This window comes from Chiloscyllium punctatum, chromosome 48 (genome assembly GCF_047496795.1).
Source record: "Chiloscyllium punctatum isolate Juve2018m chromosome 48, sChiPun1.3, whole genome shotgun sequence".
Classification (NCBI taxonomy): Eukaryota; Metazoa; Chordata; class Chondrichthyes; order Orectolobiformes; family Hemiscylliidae; genus Chiloscyllium; species Chiloscyllium punctatum.
The window spans coordinates 24160267-24180866 of NC_092786.1; the positions used below are offsets into that span (position 1 = coordinate 24160267).

The window sequence follows — 20600 nt, forward strand, 5'->3', positions numbered from 1 at the left end:
AACAGCAAAAAACAAACAAGTTACAACAGCTCTTAATTAAAATTAGTTAATGAGCTTAACAATAGTGTCCTATAACTGAGATTTTCACAGGAGAAGGATTTTTTTAAAAGCCCTTTCCTTACTGTTTACATTAATTGATCAAGGAGCTGAGAAACAATGATCAGATGTAGAATTCCCAACTCTATTTTTAGCGATTGCCATGTGGCCAGATTGACCAGTGGCCATAAGGTAACACTCACGGCACTGATCCATGAACATGTTAGCAAAAAATGCTTTACTCTGTTTTTTTTAAAAAAAGAGATGACATGTTCAAGAGATCCAACACCTTCACTAAAATCTAGAATAAAGAATTTCAACTAGCACACATCTGTTTGTGAACACTATGGTGTTTAAACTGATGAGAACCACAGATAAGGACACACAAAACTAATGCAAATTATAAAACTTAATTTGTTCACAAGAGAAAAGTACTTGATAACAAAAATGTTTGGCTCTTGAAATGATTTCAGAGAGGCAAAAATGTGTGTTGTTATTGTATTGGCTGAATTTTATTTTTAAGCCTCCTGCAGAGTTCTGGAATAAGGGACAATTTTAGTAGAACTGACTGACGTGGCAACGTTCAATGACCACAGAATAGCACAAGAACCTGTCCTCTTAAAGACAAAGCTCTAAACTGGCAGTATTTTTTTAATACAATTGAATGCCAACAAGCATGGTTATTAAAATACCAATTCACCTGCAGGATGGAACAAAGAGGAAGACTCTTTGAATCTCAAGGACAGAAGACAAATGAAGAAAATTACTTTAAAACCACCCACTTAATATTAATCATTAATTAACTTTAGAGGTTTATGAATACTTATGGTAAATTTCTTTTGTAAACTATTTTTCCCAGATTTCCTTTAACACCAAATTTAAATAGGTTAACGCATTGTGCATTTACCATTCCAAAATCACTTAAGAACATGTGGCCCATACACAACCATCCACTGAACATAAATGTTACTGGTTTCTATTTGTCCACTGTTCCAATTAATCCATTAATTCCAGAACATTTCATGTGTGTTGAATTGAGCAATGACTATCCCTTTCCCAGGCACTATTTAAAAAAAAAATCACAAATACAAACTAACACAGATACTAGATATTTGAAACAATCGTAAATTTTCCCACAGGCTTGGCAGAGTTCTGAAGATATAGTTAGAGCTAATGCTTTGGTTTCATCAGAACCTACCCAGACAATGTTCAGCGTCAATAGCCTTTACGGGAGTTGAAGTGTTTGCTCGTACGGTTTGGAAGGGCTTAAACTAGAATGGCAAAGGGGTGGGAACCTGAGCAGGGACAGGAGCAACAGAAACAAGGATAAAACAAAAGGGAAGGAGACAGAATGATCAAGAACCAAAGTTGAAGGCAGAAAAACAAGAGTGATAAACAAAGAGGGCCATATCGTGTACAATAATGTTAAGTGACTAATTAGACAAATCTGGAGGCTTGCGTTTTAATGCATGGAGTGCTTGTAATTACGTACATAAATCAATAGCATAAATAGATATAAATGATTATGACAGTTGTGATTTCACAAGATATGGCTGCAGGGTGATCAAGGGTGGGAATTATTTGGGAAGGGCAGACAAAAAGGAAAGCATGTCAGGTGGCATTGCAAGTGAATGAGGATATCAATGCCACACCAAGGAGAGATATTGGCTCAGAACATCATGACGTTGAATCTGTTTTGGGAGATAAACACTAGGAGCATTAAGTGTGGTTAGGACTGTCTACATCCCCCCAAACAGTCGTGAAGATGTAGAGAAAGGCATTAAACAAGAAATCAGAGATAAATGCAATAAAATAAATCAAGAGAGTGACTTGAATTTACATACAGATTGGGCAAACCAAAACTTGCAACAGTATTGCAGAGGAAGATTTCTTGGACTCTTGAATGCGACCATTCTTTTTCTAAACCCAATACAGTATACGGAGGGACTACAGAACAGACTATTCTAGACTAGGCATCATGCAATGAGAAAATATTAATCAACAATATTGTGTGGGGTCTCAAACGGATTCATTTAAAATCACTGATTTAGTAATCCAATAAATTAAAAATTGCCAACCGTGTCTATGCAGTGCACATCATGCTCTCGGTTATCAAGAAAGGTCACTGTATCTGAAACGTTAATTCTGCTTTCTCTCTATAAATGCCACCAGACCTGCTGTTTTCCAATAATTTACTTTTTTGTTTCGGATTGCAACCATCCACAATTCTTGATTTTTTTTTCACTCCCTTCTGCACTCAATGAGTCCAGAACTGTTTTTTTTGGGGGGTGGGTTGGCAGAAGAAACAGTCTCAGACTAAAGATCAGGGTATGTCATTTAGGACTGAGAACAGGAGAAATTTCACCTAGAGTGTTCAGCCTGAGAATTCTCTGTCACAGAAAGCAGTTTAGGCTATAACACTGAATGTTCTCAGCAACGAGATATAGTTCCTGGAGCTAAGTGGATCAAACTGGATGTGGCAAAAGCAGGAACAAAGACAAATGCTTTCTATTAGAAATAGATTTTAGAAATCCACACAGCAAAACCTCCAAAAGATTTCTGAATTGCATTCCATTCCTGCAATTTCTAGCTATATTTTTTCTTGTTTTCAGCAAATCTGAGCTTGTGCCCATATAGCCAACTTGCAAATGTTATCTTCTCAACTTTGCTTTCCAAACTAGAGTGCCAGTGCTTGTTTTCCTTTACTATTCTCAATTACCCTAGTTGACGAGATGATGGATACAGTATTAAAAGTTATATACAGCCTGGGAAACTACAACTTACAGATTGGTTGTATCAAATAACTCTTGAGACTAGGAGGTATAATGACATAGAAACAGGCCTTTTGGCCCAACAGGTTGATGCCAAGATTTATGGTTCATTTTCATCTAGATCTACAGTTATAACCACTGAATCTTCTGCCTTGCTTACCAAACTCCCCTAAATGTACTTAGACTCTACATTTCAATCTCTCAATGTTATAGTGAATTCCACTTTCTTGCCATTCTTTAGGTAAAGATTATTCTGGAATCCCATATTGGAATATTTGGGGACCACCTGATATTGATAACCTATAGTTATGCTCCTTCCACAGAGTTAACATAGACCAAGACTGTTCATACATTCCCAACATGTATTAATTTACATTTCTAGTATTATTCTTATAAATCTCCTATCCAGCCTGCATACCTTATTTCTAATAGGGCAACCAGAACTGCAAACAGTAATCAGAGTGAACCAAACCAAGGCTTGATAGGTTTAGCATAAATTCCTTAATTTTAGATTAGATTAGATTATTTACAGTGTGGAAACAGGCCCTTCGGCCCAACAAGTCCACACCGCTCCACCAAAGCGCAACCCACCCATACCCCTACATTTACCCCCTTACCAAACACTACGGGCAATTTAGCATGGCCAATTCACCTGACCTGCACAGCTTTGGACTGTGGGAGGAAACCAGAGCACCCGGAGGAAACCCACGCAGACACGGGGAGGACGTGCAAACTCCACACAGTTAGTCGCCTGAGGCGGGAATTGAACCCGGGTCTCTGGCACTGTGAGGCAGCAGTGCTAACCACTGTGCCACCGTGCCGCCCACCTATCTTTCTAGAAACAAACTCTTGCATTTGATATTTCTTTTTAAATGACACGGCTAATCTGCGGTACAGGTCTTTGTAACAATAAACTTAAGTTTTCCTTAGGAATACTGACTAATTTTAAATTAATCACTATTTATCAAAATGTTGATCAATTACAATGGATCAACAACTTCTTTGTCATTCAATTTTTGATCAAGACATCAAACGTATGCCAAAAAAAAGGTTTGTACCATTATTCAGAACATACAATTTCCATTTCTGTGAAGATTATTGTATTTAAAATCATATCATATTATTGAAATGTGATTTGTGCACTGAACTAGGGAAACATTTTCGAAAGCATTCAATTTGAATGCAAAATGCTTTAAACTATACAAAATAATTCCAGTGACTATGCCACTTAACAGGTTGTATTATGACATTAACTTTATTACTTGCAAGGCTACATCAATCCTTCTGTCACACTTGTTGCCTGTAACTGAATACAAAAATCAACCAAAAATGTCTGCTTTATTCAACTAAAAAAAAGAATAGGACCGATAGAAACCAGTAATTGTACACAGAAATCTTTGTTTGAGTCAACATTTTAAAAGGTTGTTAACAGGTACATCTGCTAGTTATGAAAGTATATTATTGGTCATTAATAAATATACTTGATTGTTATAGTTTTATATTATTTACAGAAACAGTTCAGTTCTAACATTTCTTATTATGCCTAAAATAGCTTTAAATTTGACATCAATTTCCCAGGCTAGAAGTTGTTTACATACCTTGATTGGCCTGACGTGGAGGAGGAGGAGGAGGAAAATGTTGGTATTGCTGGGAGATTGTCTTGTGTACATTGAACAGGATACACTTCAGATAAACTGTTCAAATTGGGAGACACTGCATGAAGAAAAAATGAATTATACAACGTACTCTAAAATATGTATTTTATGAAGGCTGTTAATTTAACATTGCTGCAGGAGTTTCTAGTCTTCACACTAATTGGAAATAAGGGCAGTTGGAAGGTTACATGATTAGTGCCAGCATGGTTCAGTTACTGAATTCTGAACGTCTGAATCAGAAGGCTACACATTACTCGAGGTTTGAACATATAATGGAAGTGCCGTCTGGATTCTGTTACAGAGGGAGTTTTGCGCTGTCTGAAGTGCTTACTTATGGATGTGGCCTTAACTCAAATTTTCCTCTCAAGTGTATGCAAAGATCTCACAGCTCTACTCAAAGAATACTGAGTTCTTCACAGCAACTGGTCAACATTTACTCATTAAGCCAAAAACCAGTTGTCAGGTCATTATTAGATTTTTTTTAAAGGGACCTTGTTGGATGCAAATTAGCAGTTTTTTAAAAAAAAAACATTACACCAGAAGTATTTCATTGGTCATAAAACACTTAAGACATCAGGAATTTGTGAAAGAGTTTATAAATTCAACTTTTACTTCAAATTTACTCTTATTCTAACTCCTAAGCAAATGTACCTTACCTCTTGTATGTACCTACTGCTAGTTCAGTTAAAATAGTAAAATTTCAGATAAAAATGTATTTTAAAATTAGTTGATGCAATTACAAAATACTTGAAGGATTGGGTAGCAAAGAAGTGGATGATCAAGCTCCATTGTGTTAAACATTATCGTTTAGTAAACAGAAAACACCATGTAGATTCTCTCACAGGAAATGAGGGGGGGGGTAGGTAGAAAAGACACAAAATTGATGTCTTTAAATGTTCAGCCATCGAATTAATCTGCTAAAGCCCCATTCATAGGTCATTCACCCTCAGATAAGGCAAGATAAATAGCAATTGAATCTCAAACTGGACAATATTCTGGGGAAATAATTCTGTTTTTTTTAAAAAACATTGTTATTAATACAAACTAGAGAAGCTAGATTTTTATATCTTTAGCAAATATCAGAAAGTTAACATCATGGTAGAGCCAACAAATAGCAGAACAAGTTGGTTCATAAGTGGAATGAACTGCGAGTTGGACTGAAAAGTTTGTTTCTGTGCTGTATGACTTTGAATCTAAAAACATCTTAAGTAAAATTATATAGCAAGATATTTGAAAAAATAAAGTTTAAGAGTTGAACCAGTTAGTGGGAATATAAATAAATGTTGGAGGATACTGCAGGGACATACATGGCAACTAAGAAAGCTGCTCACTGAATACAAAAGTAGAAGTAATATGGTAGTTTCATCACTGTTGCTGTCGGAATGATTCCTGTGGAATTGTAAACAGTTTTCCTCCAACGTACTGAAGGCACATTGCAAGTTGTGATGAACTTTATCCCACATGTGGAGATTGAACATGGATCTCAATCTCAAAGTATGACTTTACAATTTACTAGTGACATTCATAATTTAAAGTATAATTCAAACTGGAGTACACAAAGTAATGAACAACTGAGTTAATGGATTCAATTTTTTTTTTAAAAACTGTAGGGTTTCTTTAACAATGAAAGCATTTAACATTCAGCAAAAATAAAGTTATACTGGCATAACGTGGGGAGGATAGAATGAGTCTGGGTGGGATGCTCTTCAGAGGGTTGGTGTGGACCTGATGGACAACTGACTTCCTTCCACGGTGTAGGGAAACTATGAAAGAGGCTCCATGTGCACAACTATGGACAAACTTTCCAACAAATTTTGTCTCAAATCAATGAGGTGTCAATTTTTCAGACTTTTTTTGGCAGAAACTCTAGGCCGGTCATTTGTTATCCAAAGTCTGCCTCAGAATACATGGAACTGAAAAAATGTGGAATTACCAACAGTCATTTCTGGATTTCAGCATGCCGTGCAGTTTTGCTTTTAGTTTTGGAAGAGTAATAACTGTAATTACCAAGTTTCACTGCCAGTTTCTGCTAGGGCAGAAGGGCAAAACTAAAAATTCTTCACTTGGAATTTCTATAACATTCAAAACAAAATTGATGAATGGAAAACAGAAATGGAAATGAATAAGTATGATCTGATCAGGTGGTCTTACAGACATGGCTGAAAAGTAGATTGGGAATTCAATATTGAAGGTTACGTGCCAGTTAGGAAACAGAGGAAGCCAGGAAAGGTGGCTGTGTTAATCATTGGTATCCCTACAATAAGCAAATCAGGAGCTAAGGTTACCTCAGAGTACAACGGGATTTGATCAGGTAGGGCAATGGGTTGAGGAGTGGCCGTTGGAGTTTAATTTAGATAAATGAGAGGTGCTGCATTTTGGAAAGGCAAATCAAGGCAGGACTTAGACACATAATGGTGAGGTCCTGGGGAGTGCTGCTGAACCAAGACCTTGGAGTGCAGGTTGATAGTTCATTGAAAGTGGAGTCGCAGGTAGATAGAATAGTGAAGGCAGCATTTCATGTGCTTGCTTTTATTGTTCAAAGCATTGAATGTAGGAGTTGGGAGGTCATGTTGCGGCGGTACAGGTCTTTGGTTAGACCACTTTTGGAATACTACATGCAATTCTGGTCTCCCTGGTATAGAATGGATGTTGTGAAACTTGAAAGGATTCAGAAAAGATTTAAGAGAATGTTGCCATGATTGGACAGTTTCAGCTACAGAGAGGGGCTGGGGCTATTTTCCCTTGATCATTGAGATCACGGATAGGGTAAATAGACAAGGTCTTTTCTTCTGGGTGGGGAGAGTCCAAAACTCGAGGGCACAGGTTTAAGGCGAGAGGGGAAGAGACTGAAAAGGGACTTAGGGGAAACATTTTCCACACAGACAGTGGTGTATGTATGGAAAGAGCTGCCACTGGAAGTGATGGAGGCTGGTATAATTAAAACATTTAAGAGGCATTTGGATGGGCATATGAATAGGAAGGGTTGACAGGGATATGGGCCAAATGCGACCAGATTTATTTAGGATACCTGGTCAGTGTGGAGGAGTTGGAGTGAAGGGTCTGTTTCCATGCTGTACATCTGTAACTTTATGACTAATTCCAAAACACTTGAGGTGTAGAACAAAATGTGAAATAAAATTATAAACCACTTGATGACTTAGTCACCAATATCCTGGTTGGCTGATTAGCTTCTCTTTTCCAATTAAGCCTAAGCCTATCAGGGTAATTACCACCAAACCATTGGCACATGGAAGAAGTCATAAGACAGACCCAGAACATAAGCAAGTGGCCCAAATCACAACAGCAGAGAGAAACCTGGTAACAGCAATGTCCTTCATGGATAAAAAGTTGAGACACCATGATTTTGCACTTATAATAATGCAGCAACATGAACATACAGGAAGTCTTAAATACAGTAAAGAAAAAGTGTTTCAATTTCATACAACTCATTAGAACTTATAGAAATCATGCAAAAAACATTAGCAGGATACTTAAGGACATGTACCTTCTTAAAAGCAATTCAAAACAAAAGGTAGAAAAAGACAAGGGTTTTAAAAAGGGAAAGATACCCTTCATTCTACAAAATTCCCCACTTTCCTGAATGCAACTGACCAGGAAGTTCCATAAGTTCAACCTATCCTCTCAGAACAGCTTGAAGAGCAGGACAATCTAGTCATCTCTAGGCAAATATCAACATGTTAACTGGGGAGTTGGAATTTATTTATAAACTATCAGCTGATGAGAGTAAATATTTAAAACTATTCGAGTTTCAGATGTCGAGGGGTTGGGGGCTTTTGTTCTCTGCTGGGAAAATTATACTTTCTTTGATAAGACTACATAGTTACAACATATTGCAAGAGATACAAAATCATACAGCAACAAAATACTTTTCACAGGCTAGCGGCACCATGTTCTGATGGCATCCAGTATTTTTAAATGCAATGAAAAAAAAATTCAATTTGAAAGCAATGTAGATTACTTGCACATTAATTAAGCAGAGGCTAATCAGATCACTCCCTGAAAGGGGGGACTGCGCAAAATAATCAAGTAAAAACGTGTTGATTTGAGATTCTAATTAGAGTCTTGCATGACTACTTAGAACCAGGCCATATCACAATCTGAAGATATTGAAAATCAAGAGTCAGCACCTCGAGAGGACACGGAATTCTATGTAGTGGCATTATTTTTCAAATTCATAACAAAATCTCTCCCTCACTCCCACAGTGTGGCTTTAATCAGAAAATAAATTTATGGCCAGTTAAAAAAAAAATCAACTTCAATTATTGGTTGCAAGATATTTACCAGGACTGATTCGACCATTATTGTTTTGCCTTTGAAGAAAATCCTTATAGCAAACTGAACACATGCCATTCGTTCGTGGGTTCCCATAAAATCCACAGCCAGTGGTACACAGCATAGGCACTTGAGTCTGATTGGTTTCTTGAGCCATGTTCCTCCAACAGGTCTTACAAGAGAAAGTTAGAAAATTTCAAGAGTCACGGTCACAAGATAGGACAGATGCAAAACCAGAAACACAATATAGTGTTGTAAGCTGGACTGACCTCTACACAAAATACAGCTTGGAAAGAACATTAGGAAAAAAACAACTTTCAAATCAGCGTTTGCAGAATAATTCATTGGCAGATTGCAATTATAATTCTCCTTGCCTATCAAGATCTTAACTCAATGCAGAGTACTAAGCACTCTAGAACATTGCTGATTTGCTGACATTGCAGATATAGCTAAATGCATTTCAAATTAGTAACAGTAATACACTTGATCATAGGTTCACACTCAAAATTCACTGCATGACAGTATGCATATATATTTTGGTAAAATTTTTCTTTATCATCAAGAACTTTACTTCCATGGAAATTATATGTAGACATTTGTTAATATACACAAGTGAAATACATTTAGCTACAGTGTGCCTGTGAATTTTTTTCCACAATGATGTGGCTAGAGCACTATACTTATTATTTGCACACCCATGACTATGCCTGTCATTTCTGGTGGACTTGATCTATCATAGAAAGGAACCAAACTTTCATCATTTGTGATCCACAGTTTCATTGTTCTGAACTGGGATGATACTGCATTGTTACCTTTAATTCATAACATTTAAACAGTTATAAAAAGATAAATTTAATTTCAAAAACAGGGTATAGATAATAAAGGGAGTAGTGATTAAGATAACTTAAGGTACTTAACATCACAAAACAGGCACAGTACATTTAAGTCTTGCTCTGGAAGTGGGAGAAATGGAATGAGGAGAAACAAAGGGACAGATTTCCAGAAAATAATGCACAATTACAGTGATATGGTGTTCATACATTTATGAATTTACAAATTTCTAAAAAGGGATAGTACAGAGCAAGGGGTAGAATTAAACTTTAAAAATTTAGAAGCTTGCAAGTTTCACTGCAGGAGCAAAAAGTAAATGAAAACATTCAACTGATTACACCAGTCATACAATCAGTGGCAAACAGTACAGCTAGCAAATGTGGACCAGCAACTCAAATGGGGTATCTTTCCACAGCTTCAATGCAAAGATAGTTTAGTGATGTCAATTAGTGTGATGCCAGCCACCAGACTGTAGCGAGGGTGCTTTGCCGCCACCTTTCTATTTTCCTTGCTGGTTTAAGGGGCTACAGTGGCAGAGGTCAGTGAATTAACTCACTGTAAAAGAGCGTCTTTTCATTACAGCCTGTTTGGACACATGACATCTTTTTCTGGTTAAGAGATAGGGACATTACCATTGCACGACAAGACCCAATGAAGTGTATTGCCTCATGTACAAGGAACATTAGCAAGTTAGACATATGAAGGGATTCAAACTATTTTCACTCAACAGATTCGAAGCTGTTCTGCCTTTTCTTCACCCAAGTCTTGATGACCCCAAGTCCTTGTACAGTCACCAACATTAACCTTTTCAGAACCATTATCTTGTACAACAATTTTAAAGCTTAGAAAATATAAATTTATAATTTCTGAATTTGGTACTTATCTATGCTACAGTGTGAAGGACCACATTTTTTCCTTTTTAGACTATAAACTGGAATGGAAGTTGTACACCATCGTACACTCAAAATACTAGGAGAGTTTTGCAACTTGGAAAAAAAAAATCATGTAGCGCACATTTTTACCTGTGCAATACTGCTTTTTGGAGTAGTCAGGTTGTTACTTTGAGACAGAGTGGCACTAAGAGTTATTGAGTTAAGGAAAGACAGCCTGACAACAGCCCTCAGATTAGCCGAGTTGAAGTTTGTTACAAATCTGTACATAGAGGCAAATAGAGAATCTGAACTGAACATCTCTCTCCCCTGTTTGGTTAAAAAGCAAAAATACCCAAGAAGTTGAAAAGAAAGAATCCTAACAAAGAAAGAATTAGGTCCAGTGGATTAATTATCAAAGTAAAGAACAATCCCATTTCTTGAGAACTAACATGTCATCATTATATCAAAACCTGTGGAGACCATTTTACCAATCCTTGACATCTGGACTCACTTTAAGCACACGTCACCTACTAAATCACTGCATAATAATTCAATGTTAAATACGTCCAAAGAAAGAGGAAAATAAGTTTTGTTAACTGAAGATTTCAGGTATGCTAGATTAATTATAGAAGACCATAGCAGAATTTTAGGCTAGAAATTCATCCTTGGATTAAAAATTTTCTACTAACCAACTCGCTCATTAAAATGACTTTAAAAGATCAGCATATACCTCAATTTCTTGATTTTTGCATAATTTGTATCCCTGACTGGATACAGGTTTCCCCCACACCCAGGTTTACCGTAATACTTATTGTTTCGTCAGCACAAGATCAGCTGTCAGTCAATGTGATGTCACTTCAGCAAGCCACACCCACTGCAACACCTTACCCAATGGGGAGGAAACCGGTGAAAATACCAGATACAGTTAATTAACTAAGCTACTTCAAGCAATTTCCTACATATAGGCTTACTTCATCCAAATCTTCTCTCAGAACCACCAACTATTTTGAACACAAAATACTGCAGGGGGGAGAAGCACAGAGGAGAAGCACAGAGGAGAAGCACAGAGGAGAAGCACAAGTACTTCTCTACAAGCACAAATAGAGCAAATCACAAGCTGCAATTTGAGTGAGGTCTTGATTTAAAACATAAATCAGGCTTTAGTTGTAGCGAAATAACATTGCAAAGGAAAGAAGTTATGCTCAATCTGTACTGAACCTTGTTTAGATCAAATTTATATGGTACTGTATTATACTTCGACTTGACGCTATGAAAAAGGTATGGAGACACTAGAAAAGATGCAGAAAAGTTTAAAAAAGTGACACCACAAATGCATTGATATACAGATCAGGCAAAGATTGAATGACCAGTCTCTTACTTTGAAAAAAAACAGAACTGCAGATGACCTATTAGAGGCCTTTAAATACTGAAATATTTTGAAAGAGGGGATACAGAGACATTGTTTCCTCTAATTTGGGGCTACCAAAATGAAATTATTCAGCAAGAAAATAAAATAAGGAATTCAGAAGAAACATTTTTGTTGCGAAACTCATTGCCAGCAGAGTGGTTAAACTGAATAGTTTGAAAGCATTTAAGGAGAGGTTAGACAAGCAACTGAGGGAGAAGGGATTAGAGGATTACAATGGGAGATATAGGTGAGGAAAGAGAGGACGCTAACCTAGAGCATTACACCAGCATGGGCTTGTTGATTAGGTCAGCCTGGTTATGTCATTCATTGATGCTATGCAATCCTCTGCATTAACAAGATCTCCGAGCGCGGCTATCTCACACAACTCATCTGTAACCTCGTCAAGTTTCACAAACAGGGCTTCCTTAAAAAGCAAAGAGAAGTTCATTACATTGAAATGCATGGGTTGTCCCCAGCAGTAGAAAAATAGATTGCTGGATAACAATATTTTCCCAAATGACTGAAGTAAAACACTGTTGATGCTGGACATACTCAGCAGGTTAAGTAGCAACTATAGAAAAAGCATCGAAAACAACATTTCAGATCAATGGTCACATAATTTGACTTCTTGCACATTCCCAATTTGAATTGTACCACCATTGACAACTGTGCCTTCAACTACACAGTCTCAATGCTCTGAATTCCTTCCCTAAACTTCTTTACTATTCACTTATCCCAAACTCTCATGTGGTTAAAGGAATGGCACAAGTGCTGTACGAATATTTTTAACCTTTCAATAAAAAAAACACAGTAGAATAGCTACCCCACTACAAAGTTCAAATATCAATGTCCCAAGAATGACCAGATCATCACTATTTCTGGGAACTGATAGAGTCAGATGTACAGCACAGAAACAGACCCTTTGATCCAATTCGACCATGCCAACCAGATATCTTAACCTAATCGAGTCCTGTTTGCCAGCACTTTGCCCATATTCCCCCTAAACCCTTTCTATTCATATACCCATCCAGATGCCTTTTAAATGTTTAATTGTACCAGTCTCCACCACTCCCTCTGGCAGCTCATTCCATACATGCACCACCTTCTCTGAAAAGTTGCCCCATAGGTCCCTTTTATATCTTCCCCCTCTCAGCTAAACCTACGTCCACATTTTCAATTCCGCCAGGGAAAAGACCTTGTCAATTTACTCTATCCATGCCCCTCAATTTTGGTAAACCACTACAAGGTCACCCCTCAGCCTCCAATGCTGCAGGAAAAACAGCCCCAGCCTATTCAGCCTCTCCCTACAGCTCAAACCCTCCAACCCTGGCAACATCTTTGTAAATTTTTTCTGATCCCTTTCAAGTTTGCCAACATCCTTCCTATAGGAGGGAGACCAGAATTGCACGCAATATTCCAAAAATGGCCTAACCAACGTCTTGTACAGCTGCAACATGACCTCGGAACTCTTATACTCAATGCTCTGACCAAAAAGGAAAGCATACCAAATGCCTTCTTCATTATCCTATCTACTTGTGCCTTGTATGGATCAAGTCAAATTAAACAGGGCTGTTCCTGGCCCCAGGGCTGGTCCAGTATATTTAGAAACAGAACACTTCCCTTATGCAGTCATTATTTTCATAAAACAATGGATGACACGGTGGTTCAGTAGTTAGCACTGCAGCCTCACAGCACCAGTGCCAAGCTGGGTTCGATTCCAGCTTCGATCAACTGTCTGTGTGGAGTTTGCACATTTTCCCCGTGTCTGCCTGGGTTTCCTCCTAGTGCTCCGATTTCCTCCCACAATCCAAAGATGTGCAGGGGTCAGGTAGATTGGCCATGCTAAATTGCCAGTATTAGGTACATCAGTCAGAGGAAAATGGGTCTGGGTGGGTTAATCTTCAGAGGGTCGGTGTGCACTTGTTGGGCCAAATGGCCTGTTTCCAGACTGTATGGGGATCTAATCCACTTTCAAGGAACCATGAACCTGCACTTCAAGATCTTTGTTTAGTAACAGTCCCCAGGTCCTTACCATTAAGTGTATAAGTCCTGCTTTCCAAAATGCAGCACCTCATATTTATCTTAATTAAACTCCATCTGCCACTCCTCAGCCCACTAGCTCATCTGATCAAGATCTCATTGTAATCTGAAGTAACCTTCTTCGCTGTCCGCTACACCTCAAATTTTGGTGCCATCTGCAAACTTACCAACTATACCCCCTATGTTCACATCCAAATCATTTATACAAATGACAAAAAGCAGTTGACCCATGCATAAAATGAGCTGAATCTCCCATCACAACCCACTACACCTGGTTTGTTGCCAAATCCCATAGCTTTACAGGATTTAGTGCACTCAGCCATTATTTGACATTACTTACAGTATATTCAATTGCTGAAGACTAGCATTTGTGATATGAGGGTCTCAGGATGAGTAAATGGCTAAATCACTCAGCATTTCTGGTTGAAGTTAGTTGCAAACAGTTCTCTTGGTCTTTGCATTCACATGTCAGGCTCTATCAAAGTTAGGTGCTCATGTAGCCTCCTTCTCGCAACAGTTGCTCAACTAGCCATCAAACATTGATTGGATACAGTTTAGCCTTATCAACCATTGGTTGTAGGATCACACACTGCTTCTAGAGTAAACCAACTATTCCAATCTATTCTTGCTTTCTCAAACTTTTTTCATCCCTTAATCTTCCCTCTTCTGATGCAAATCCACAAGTTACCCAATGGTCCATTCTTCCAAATTTTCTCTCATATTTGTCTGACTTCAGTGTTTCGGACTTCATCTTTTTTCATTCAACCTTCCTCCAGGATGAAGCCCTCAAAACTTAATTCCATTGCCTACATGTCAGCTTTCTCCCCTTCCCAACTCATCAGTTGCCTAACTGAATAAACATGCACTTCCAGCACAGTACCCTCTTCAGAAGTGCAAAGGTACTGTTTCCTCTGTTGCACCCGAATCCACTCTTGATCAATCCTCAACATGAACTGCCTGCCCCATGGCACCCACACATGAGCCTTTCCACCTCCAACCTGCCCACCCCCTCTACACCCCACAGGGCTACGGGCATACCATTCGGGTGAAGCATTAATTTACAGAGCAGAGTGATGTCACTGGTTACAACTGGCAGGGTTATATGCCTGGGTGTTTTGAGAGTATGATGTTAATAGACATTCTCTTAGGTTTCCTTGCCCAGGTTTGAGCTATTGCAACGATACATCAATGTTGTGAATTCCCAGGGCAGCATGATCTTGATTATATACCCTTCCTAATGGATAAGAGTATAATCAGGAATGAGTTAATCTTACAAATTGAATGCTATCTTACTGACAGTCTGTGAGAATTATGTGGCTTGACCAGTTTCTGGGACAGCTCTCCCAAATCTGGCACCACTGGGCAGATATTAGTAAGGAGAATATTGCAGGGCAGACTGAGCTAGGCAGGCCTTTGTCATGTCAGCTTCTGATGCCTTGGCAATCCATCCGGTATCAGTCTTACAGGCTTTAACACTATATTAGCCTACCATGTGCATCCAGCCTTTTGGCCTGAGAAAATGGGAACTAACTTTCATGATTTGGAGACAAAAAGAAACACATTTAAAAGATACTTTAATCAGGAAGAGACATGTAAAACTGAGGTCATTGACTTGCTTGCTGACCTGGTAAGTTTGTTTGCAGCCGTTTCATCACCATACTAGGTAACACCATTAGTGCACCTCCAGTGAAGCACTGGGTGTTCTGACCCACTTGCTGTTTGTATGTCCCAGTTTGGCTGATATCTTTTCCGGTTTTGTTTCTTAGTGGTTGGTATAGGGGGGTCTAACTCTACATGTTAGCTAACAGAGTTCCAGGTCGAGTGTCAGGCCCCCAAGAATTCCTGTGGATGTCTTAGTTTGACTTGCCCTAGGATAGATACATTGTTCAGGTTGAATTGATGTCTTTCTTTGTCCGTGTGGGGATAAAAGTGATAGATGACCCTGTCTCTTGGTACAACATTCCTAGGACATGCCAAACATTGACATGCACAGAAATTCTTGGAGGCCTGGCACCCAATCCAGAATTGCATTAACAAACATGTAGAGTTCCTTACCAGCTGCTAAGGAACAAAACCGGAAACATCACCGATCTCAGCAAACCGGGACAGAACGCCAATGTTTCACCGGAGGCTCGCTCATGACGTTACCTGGCATGGTCATGAAACGTCTGCAAGCAAATTTACCAGCTGAGTAAGTCCACAACCTCATTCGTAACCTGACCTACAAATTAGGTCCTTAAACGTTGTTTACAAAATGTAAAGTAGCAAATGTAGAAAGTAAATGTTTTTCTTACAGAATATCATCGTTTCGATGCAGCCAGACTCATATCTTGAGGTTTTAAATATATTAAAGACTCTATTATACCTGCTTTATATTGTTTTCAAAAAAAGTTTGAATATTTTTACTTACAATGTACTAATGACAAGGCTCAGGGACTGTGCGTTTGGTGATGTACATGACATCACCTCCCAGAAGCAGGTTCCGGGGCGAAGGGGACCGTTTAGCCCCACCCACCCGCGCCTTCTCACCATGGCAACTGCCAGGCCCCAAAAGCTGAATGAACAGAATATCCCTCGATATGAAACCGGGCCATTCCACCCTACCCCGCGCCCCGCCCCTTACACCGGGCAATACGTCATCAACTCCCGGCGGCGTTGCTCCGCTCCAGAATCTCCCGTGCCCGGGCAGCAAACAACTGCCAAACCGGAGACCTGATCCCGACATCATCGAGCTCCTCCCCACGGTTCAAAACAGACAGCCGGAAATCCCGCCCACTACTTCCAACCTGAGTGGCCACAGGCTCCCCGCGACGTTGTCAATCACGGTGCCAAAACCGGATTCACCCACTTCCCATTGGCTTACGGCGACGTCAGTCAGATCGATTCAGGCCCCGCCCCCTTGGCTAGCCGCGTCCCCTCTCGGCGCTTCCTCTGTCGGTTCGGGTTTCAAGTGGAGGGCGTTCAAGGCCTGAGTGGTAGGGGAGCGAGAATAATAGTTGTAAAATAAAGCAAGAGTAGGTAGGACACAAAAATCAATCCCTTCAGCCGTGGGTGGGGACGAAGGAAATTACCTGACCAGGCCGCAAGCCCGCGGTGGCAGGTATATTAAACCGCAAGTGCGAGGGGAAAAGAAAATACTGATTGGGCAGGACTCGCCTGAAATCTCGTGGCGGTGGTAACCTACCTGCGAAATTAAAATAACGCGAAAACGAACTGGCAAAGAGCGAGCGCCCTGTGTCCCCCGGCTTGGCTGGGCTAGGCCTGGCCTCCCCAGGCCTGTTTACACCGACAAAGCGGCCCGCTCAGCCTACCCCTGACGTCACACACGGCGTGGTGCTTCCCATTGGCTGTTGGGCGGGGCCGCCGCGTCATCACCGGCACGAGAAACCTTGCTCCTGCCAATCAAAGTCCCTGGGAAGTTAAGGTCAGTGCAAGTCTGCTGCAGCAGGCAAGGTGGCCAAGGTATTATTTCATGCTTTTTGACTGTAATCTTCTCCTGTTGCTTAAATTATTAGAATCTCTCAGGCTGTCACTGTGCCATCTCTGATATGACGCGGCTAAATTGTCTGGGATGCCTTGACCAGATTGACGAACCCCGAGTCTTTTTTTTTGGTCTTAAATGAAGCTACTGATGCCTTACAGAATTGTTACGTTGCAAATAAAGCCGTTTAGGCCATTGTATCAGCCCTGACTCTGCGAATGAGGATCTTGATTTGCTGCCATTCTCCTGCCGTTTTACCTTAACTGCACCTTATGATGTGGAGGTGCCGATGTTGGATTGGTGTTGTCAAGGTTGTAAGGCACACAATAACAGGTTATACTCCAACAGGCTTACTTGAAACCAGAAGCTTTTGGAGCAGCAGTCCGCAAGCTTGATTTTAAATAAAGCTGTTGGACTATAACGTGATGTTGTATGACTTATGGCCTTCTGCACCTTATAGGCAAGGATGCTTGTACGAAGTACTTGTCACAAGTATGGTTCTATTTTCATAAGCATTAAACACCTATTACTTGTTACAAATGGCTACTCAAAATGTTCGGCAATTGCCCTTCGCTTGGAGACTTCCCGCTGCTTTCACATACATGTTGTCTTTTGGAGAAATGGATAGAAACGGAAAAGGCTTTAATTTTCTTTGTGTTACTTGGCCAAACAGGAAATAGATCTAATGAGTTACTGGAGCCGAAACGTTAACTCTGCCTCCTCTCCACAGACACTCACCACAGATTGGTGAGTTTTCCAAGAAATTTCTGTTTTTGTTTCACAAATTAGTTTGACAGTTATGAATGCAACTTCCTTAGCCAATCAAGTCCTACATTGGTACTGTGAGGCAAGGGCAGTGTGTCACCATACCTGATTTTAAGTAGATAATTTCAAAGATAATTAGGATCCAAAAATCTAAATCACTATTCAAATGAAATTTGGGTCACCAACCTGGTGCATCAGAGGACACACGATTAACCTGCTATAAGCATCGCACATGAACTTGTTGAAAATACAGTAAGAGAAAGTTTATCTCTAGTTAGTCATTAGGTGTATTATTGTATTACAACTTATCTGCACTAACACAACACTATGAATCATTGTTCTGTAACAACGTTCGAAGGTATTTGCATTTGACAGCTGGATGCCAGTGATCTGTTAGAGATAGTGCAAAAGACCAATTTGGATTTGTGACTTGATTGTTGCAGATTTCCAGCTCTGATCCGCATGTTCTGGTAGTGGAGATACTATCTAGGATACAGTGTGGGTTCAGAATCTCCCCTAACCAGAATTTTGTAAATTTGTAAAATTATAAATTTATGTATAAACTAGGTTGGCATGGTGGCTCAGTTGTTAGCGCTGCTGCCAGGGACCCAGGTTCGATTCCAGCTAACTGTGTGGAGTTTGCACATTCTCCCCATGTCTGATTTCTCTTCACAGGTGTTGCCAGACCTGCTGAATTTTTTCAGCAATTTCTGTTTTTGTCTCCCTATGTCTGGATGGCTTTGCTCCGGGTGCTTCAGTTTCCTCCCACAATCCAAAGATATGCAGGTTAGGTGGATTGGCCATGCCAATTTGCCCATAGTGTCCAGGGGATTGTGAATTAGCCATGGGAAATACAGGGTTGGAGAGATAGGATGGGGATAATACAAACATTAAAAGATAGTGGCTCAACAAGAAGAAACCAACATTGACTGCTTTCATGGGACAAAGGTACAGAGAAATGCCATTATTTGCCATTGCCAGGTACAATTAAGAGATTGATAACCCAATACTATTGGAATCTGGTCATTGTTATAATGATGAGTTTCCAGTTAGGAGGAAAACAAATAGTTCAAACCTTTGTACACCTTAGGAGTGGTGCTGATGCTATTCATCTCCAAATAGCAGGAGAGATGTTTTGGACAAGACTGAACTGATCATATCGTCTGAACTGGGTTTTTCCCTGAAAAAGGACTGCAGGGATTTCATTGATCCTGTTTATCTGGACTGTGTGTGTAATGCACTGAAGAGGATTAGCATTGCCAATCCTAAACAACATGGAAAATGTTTGGTGTGCTGATGATATGTTTGATATGAATTTTTATAAAACCAGAAATAAAATCAATGGAACTTTAAGGCAGTTTGAAGTGTCAGGACTGATCGCGGAACTAAGGCTTACAATCAGCACTGGATGCACGAGCTGTATTGGGATTGATTCTAGCCCAATTGTAGCGATCTTAGTCTGAAGGGATCTGCAGTTGAGGAGGATCAGAAACAGTCAATCTGGCTCATAGGAAGGATCATCTGTGTGGAGGATTGTAAGTCATCAGCCAAATCTGAGGGACTGAGAGGTTGAAGTAATTTAAGGGTAACAATCATATTCAGGAGATTTGAATTTGGAGGAGAAATGTTGGATTTTACTTGTGGTTTTTTTCAGTAAAGGTTTTTCTAATAGAAAAAAACTGAATGTTGGAAATTTGAAATAAAAGCAAAAATAGCTGGAGAAACTTAACAGATCTGGCAGCGTTGGTGGACAGAAAGCAGAGTCAATGTTTCAGATCCAGTGATCCTTCATCAGAACTGATTGTAGTTAGGAAAAGCTTGGTACACTCCTTTTCCACTCCCATCATCTCCCCACACGCCTATGGTACGTTCCTATGCAATTGCAGCAGATATAACCCCTGCCTGTTTTCTTCCTCTATCCAAGGCCCCAGACATACCTTCCTGGTGAAGTACTGCTTTACCTGATCTTCACTCAATCTAGTATGTGTATTCACTGCTCACAATGTGGTCTGCCCCACACTGGGGAAACAGAAGACAGACTGGATAACCACTCTGAAGAACACCTACGTTCTCTCTGCAAAAGTGACCTCAAGCTTCCTGCCAGTCCAACACACCACTGAGTTCCCTTGCCAATTCTCTGTGTTGGGCTTGCTGCAGTGTTCCACTGAAGCCCAGTGCAAGCTGGAAGAACAGCATCTCAAATTCTCACGGGGACCCAGCCTTCAGGACTCAATATTGAGTTTAATAATTTTAGGGCCAGAGCCCTTTGTTCCCCGACACCAGACCTTGCCACATGGGCCACTCTTCACCACAAAATTTTCACCCACTGACAGTCTGCATTAGCAGCTTTTCTTCCTCCCATGCTCACCATCATCCATTCCGTTGTCTGTCTAACTGCTGTTCGTTCTCTCTTTTCCCCATCTCCACCTATCATTTATACCTTCCTCC

The 20600-nt window shown here is 39.9% G+C and overlaps 2 protein-coding genes across 16 annotated transcripts in view; one reads left to right on the forward strand and one right to left on the reverse strand.

The window, feature by feature from the left end:
* Nucleotides 1-16877, reverse strand: part of zfand6 (zinc finger, AN1-type domain 6) — a 44168-nt gene extending 27291 nt beyond the window's left edge. The window contains exons 1-4 of one of the 11 annotated variants that reach the window (XM_072564865.1): nucleotides 16770-16872; nucleotides 12137-12290; nucleotides 8765-8927; nucleotides 4406-4520 (exon numbers count right to left, since the gene is read on the reverse strand). In XM_072564865.1, coding sequence (XP_072420966.1) covers nucleotides 4406-4520; nucleotides 8765-8912 — 263 coding nt within the window. In that variant the 5' untranslated portion in view covers nucleotides 8913-8927; nucleotides 12137-12290; nucleotides 16770-16872. The other 10 variants (XM_072564864.1, XM_072564862.1, XM_072564868.1 and 7 more) reach the window with 10 other exon arrangements.
* A 296-nt stretch (nucleotides 16878-17173) lies between these two features.
* The window catches only part of LOC140468838 (bcl-2-related protein A1-like), a 55199-nt gene continuing 51772 nt past the window's right edge, over nucleotides 17174-20600 (forward strand). The window contains exon 1 of one of the 5 annotated variants that reach the window (XM_072564879.1): nucleotides 17174-17330. The gene's annotated coding sequence lies outside the window, so the exon portion shown is untranslated. Of the gene's footprint in view, nucleotides 17331-18060; nucleotides 18135-20600 lie in introns of those variants that run through there. The other 4 variants (XM_072564874.1, XM_072564880.1, XM_072564877.1 and 1 more) reach the window with 4 other exon arrangements.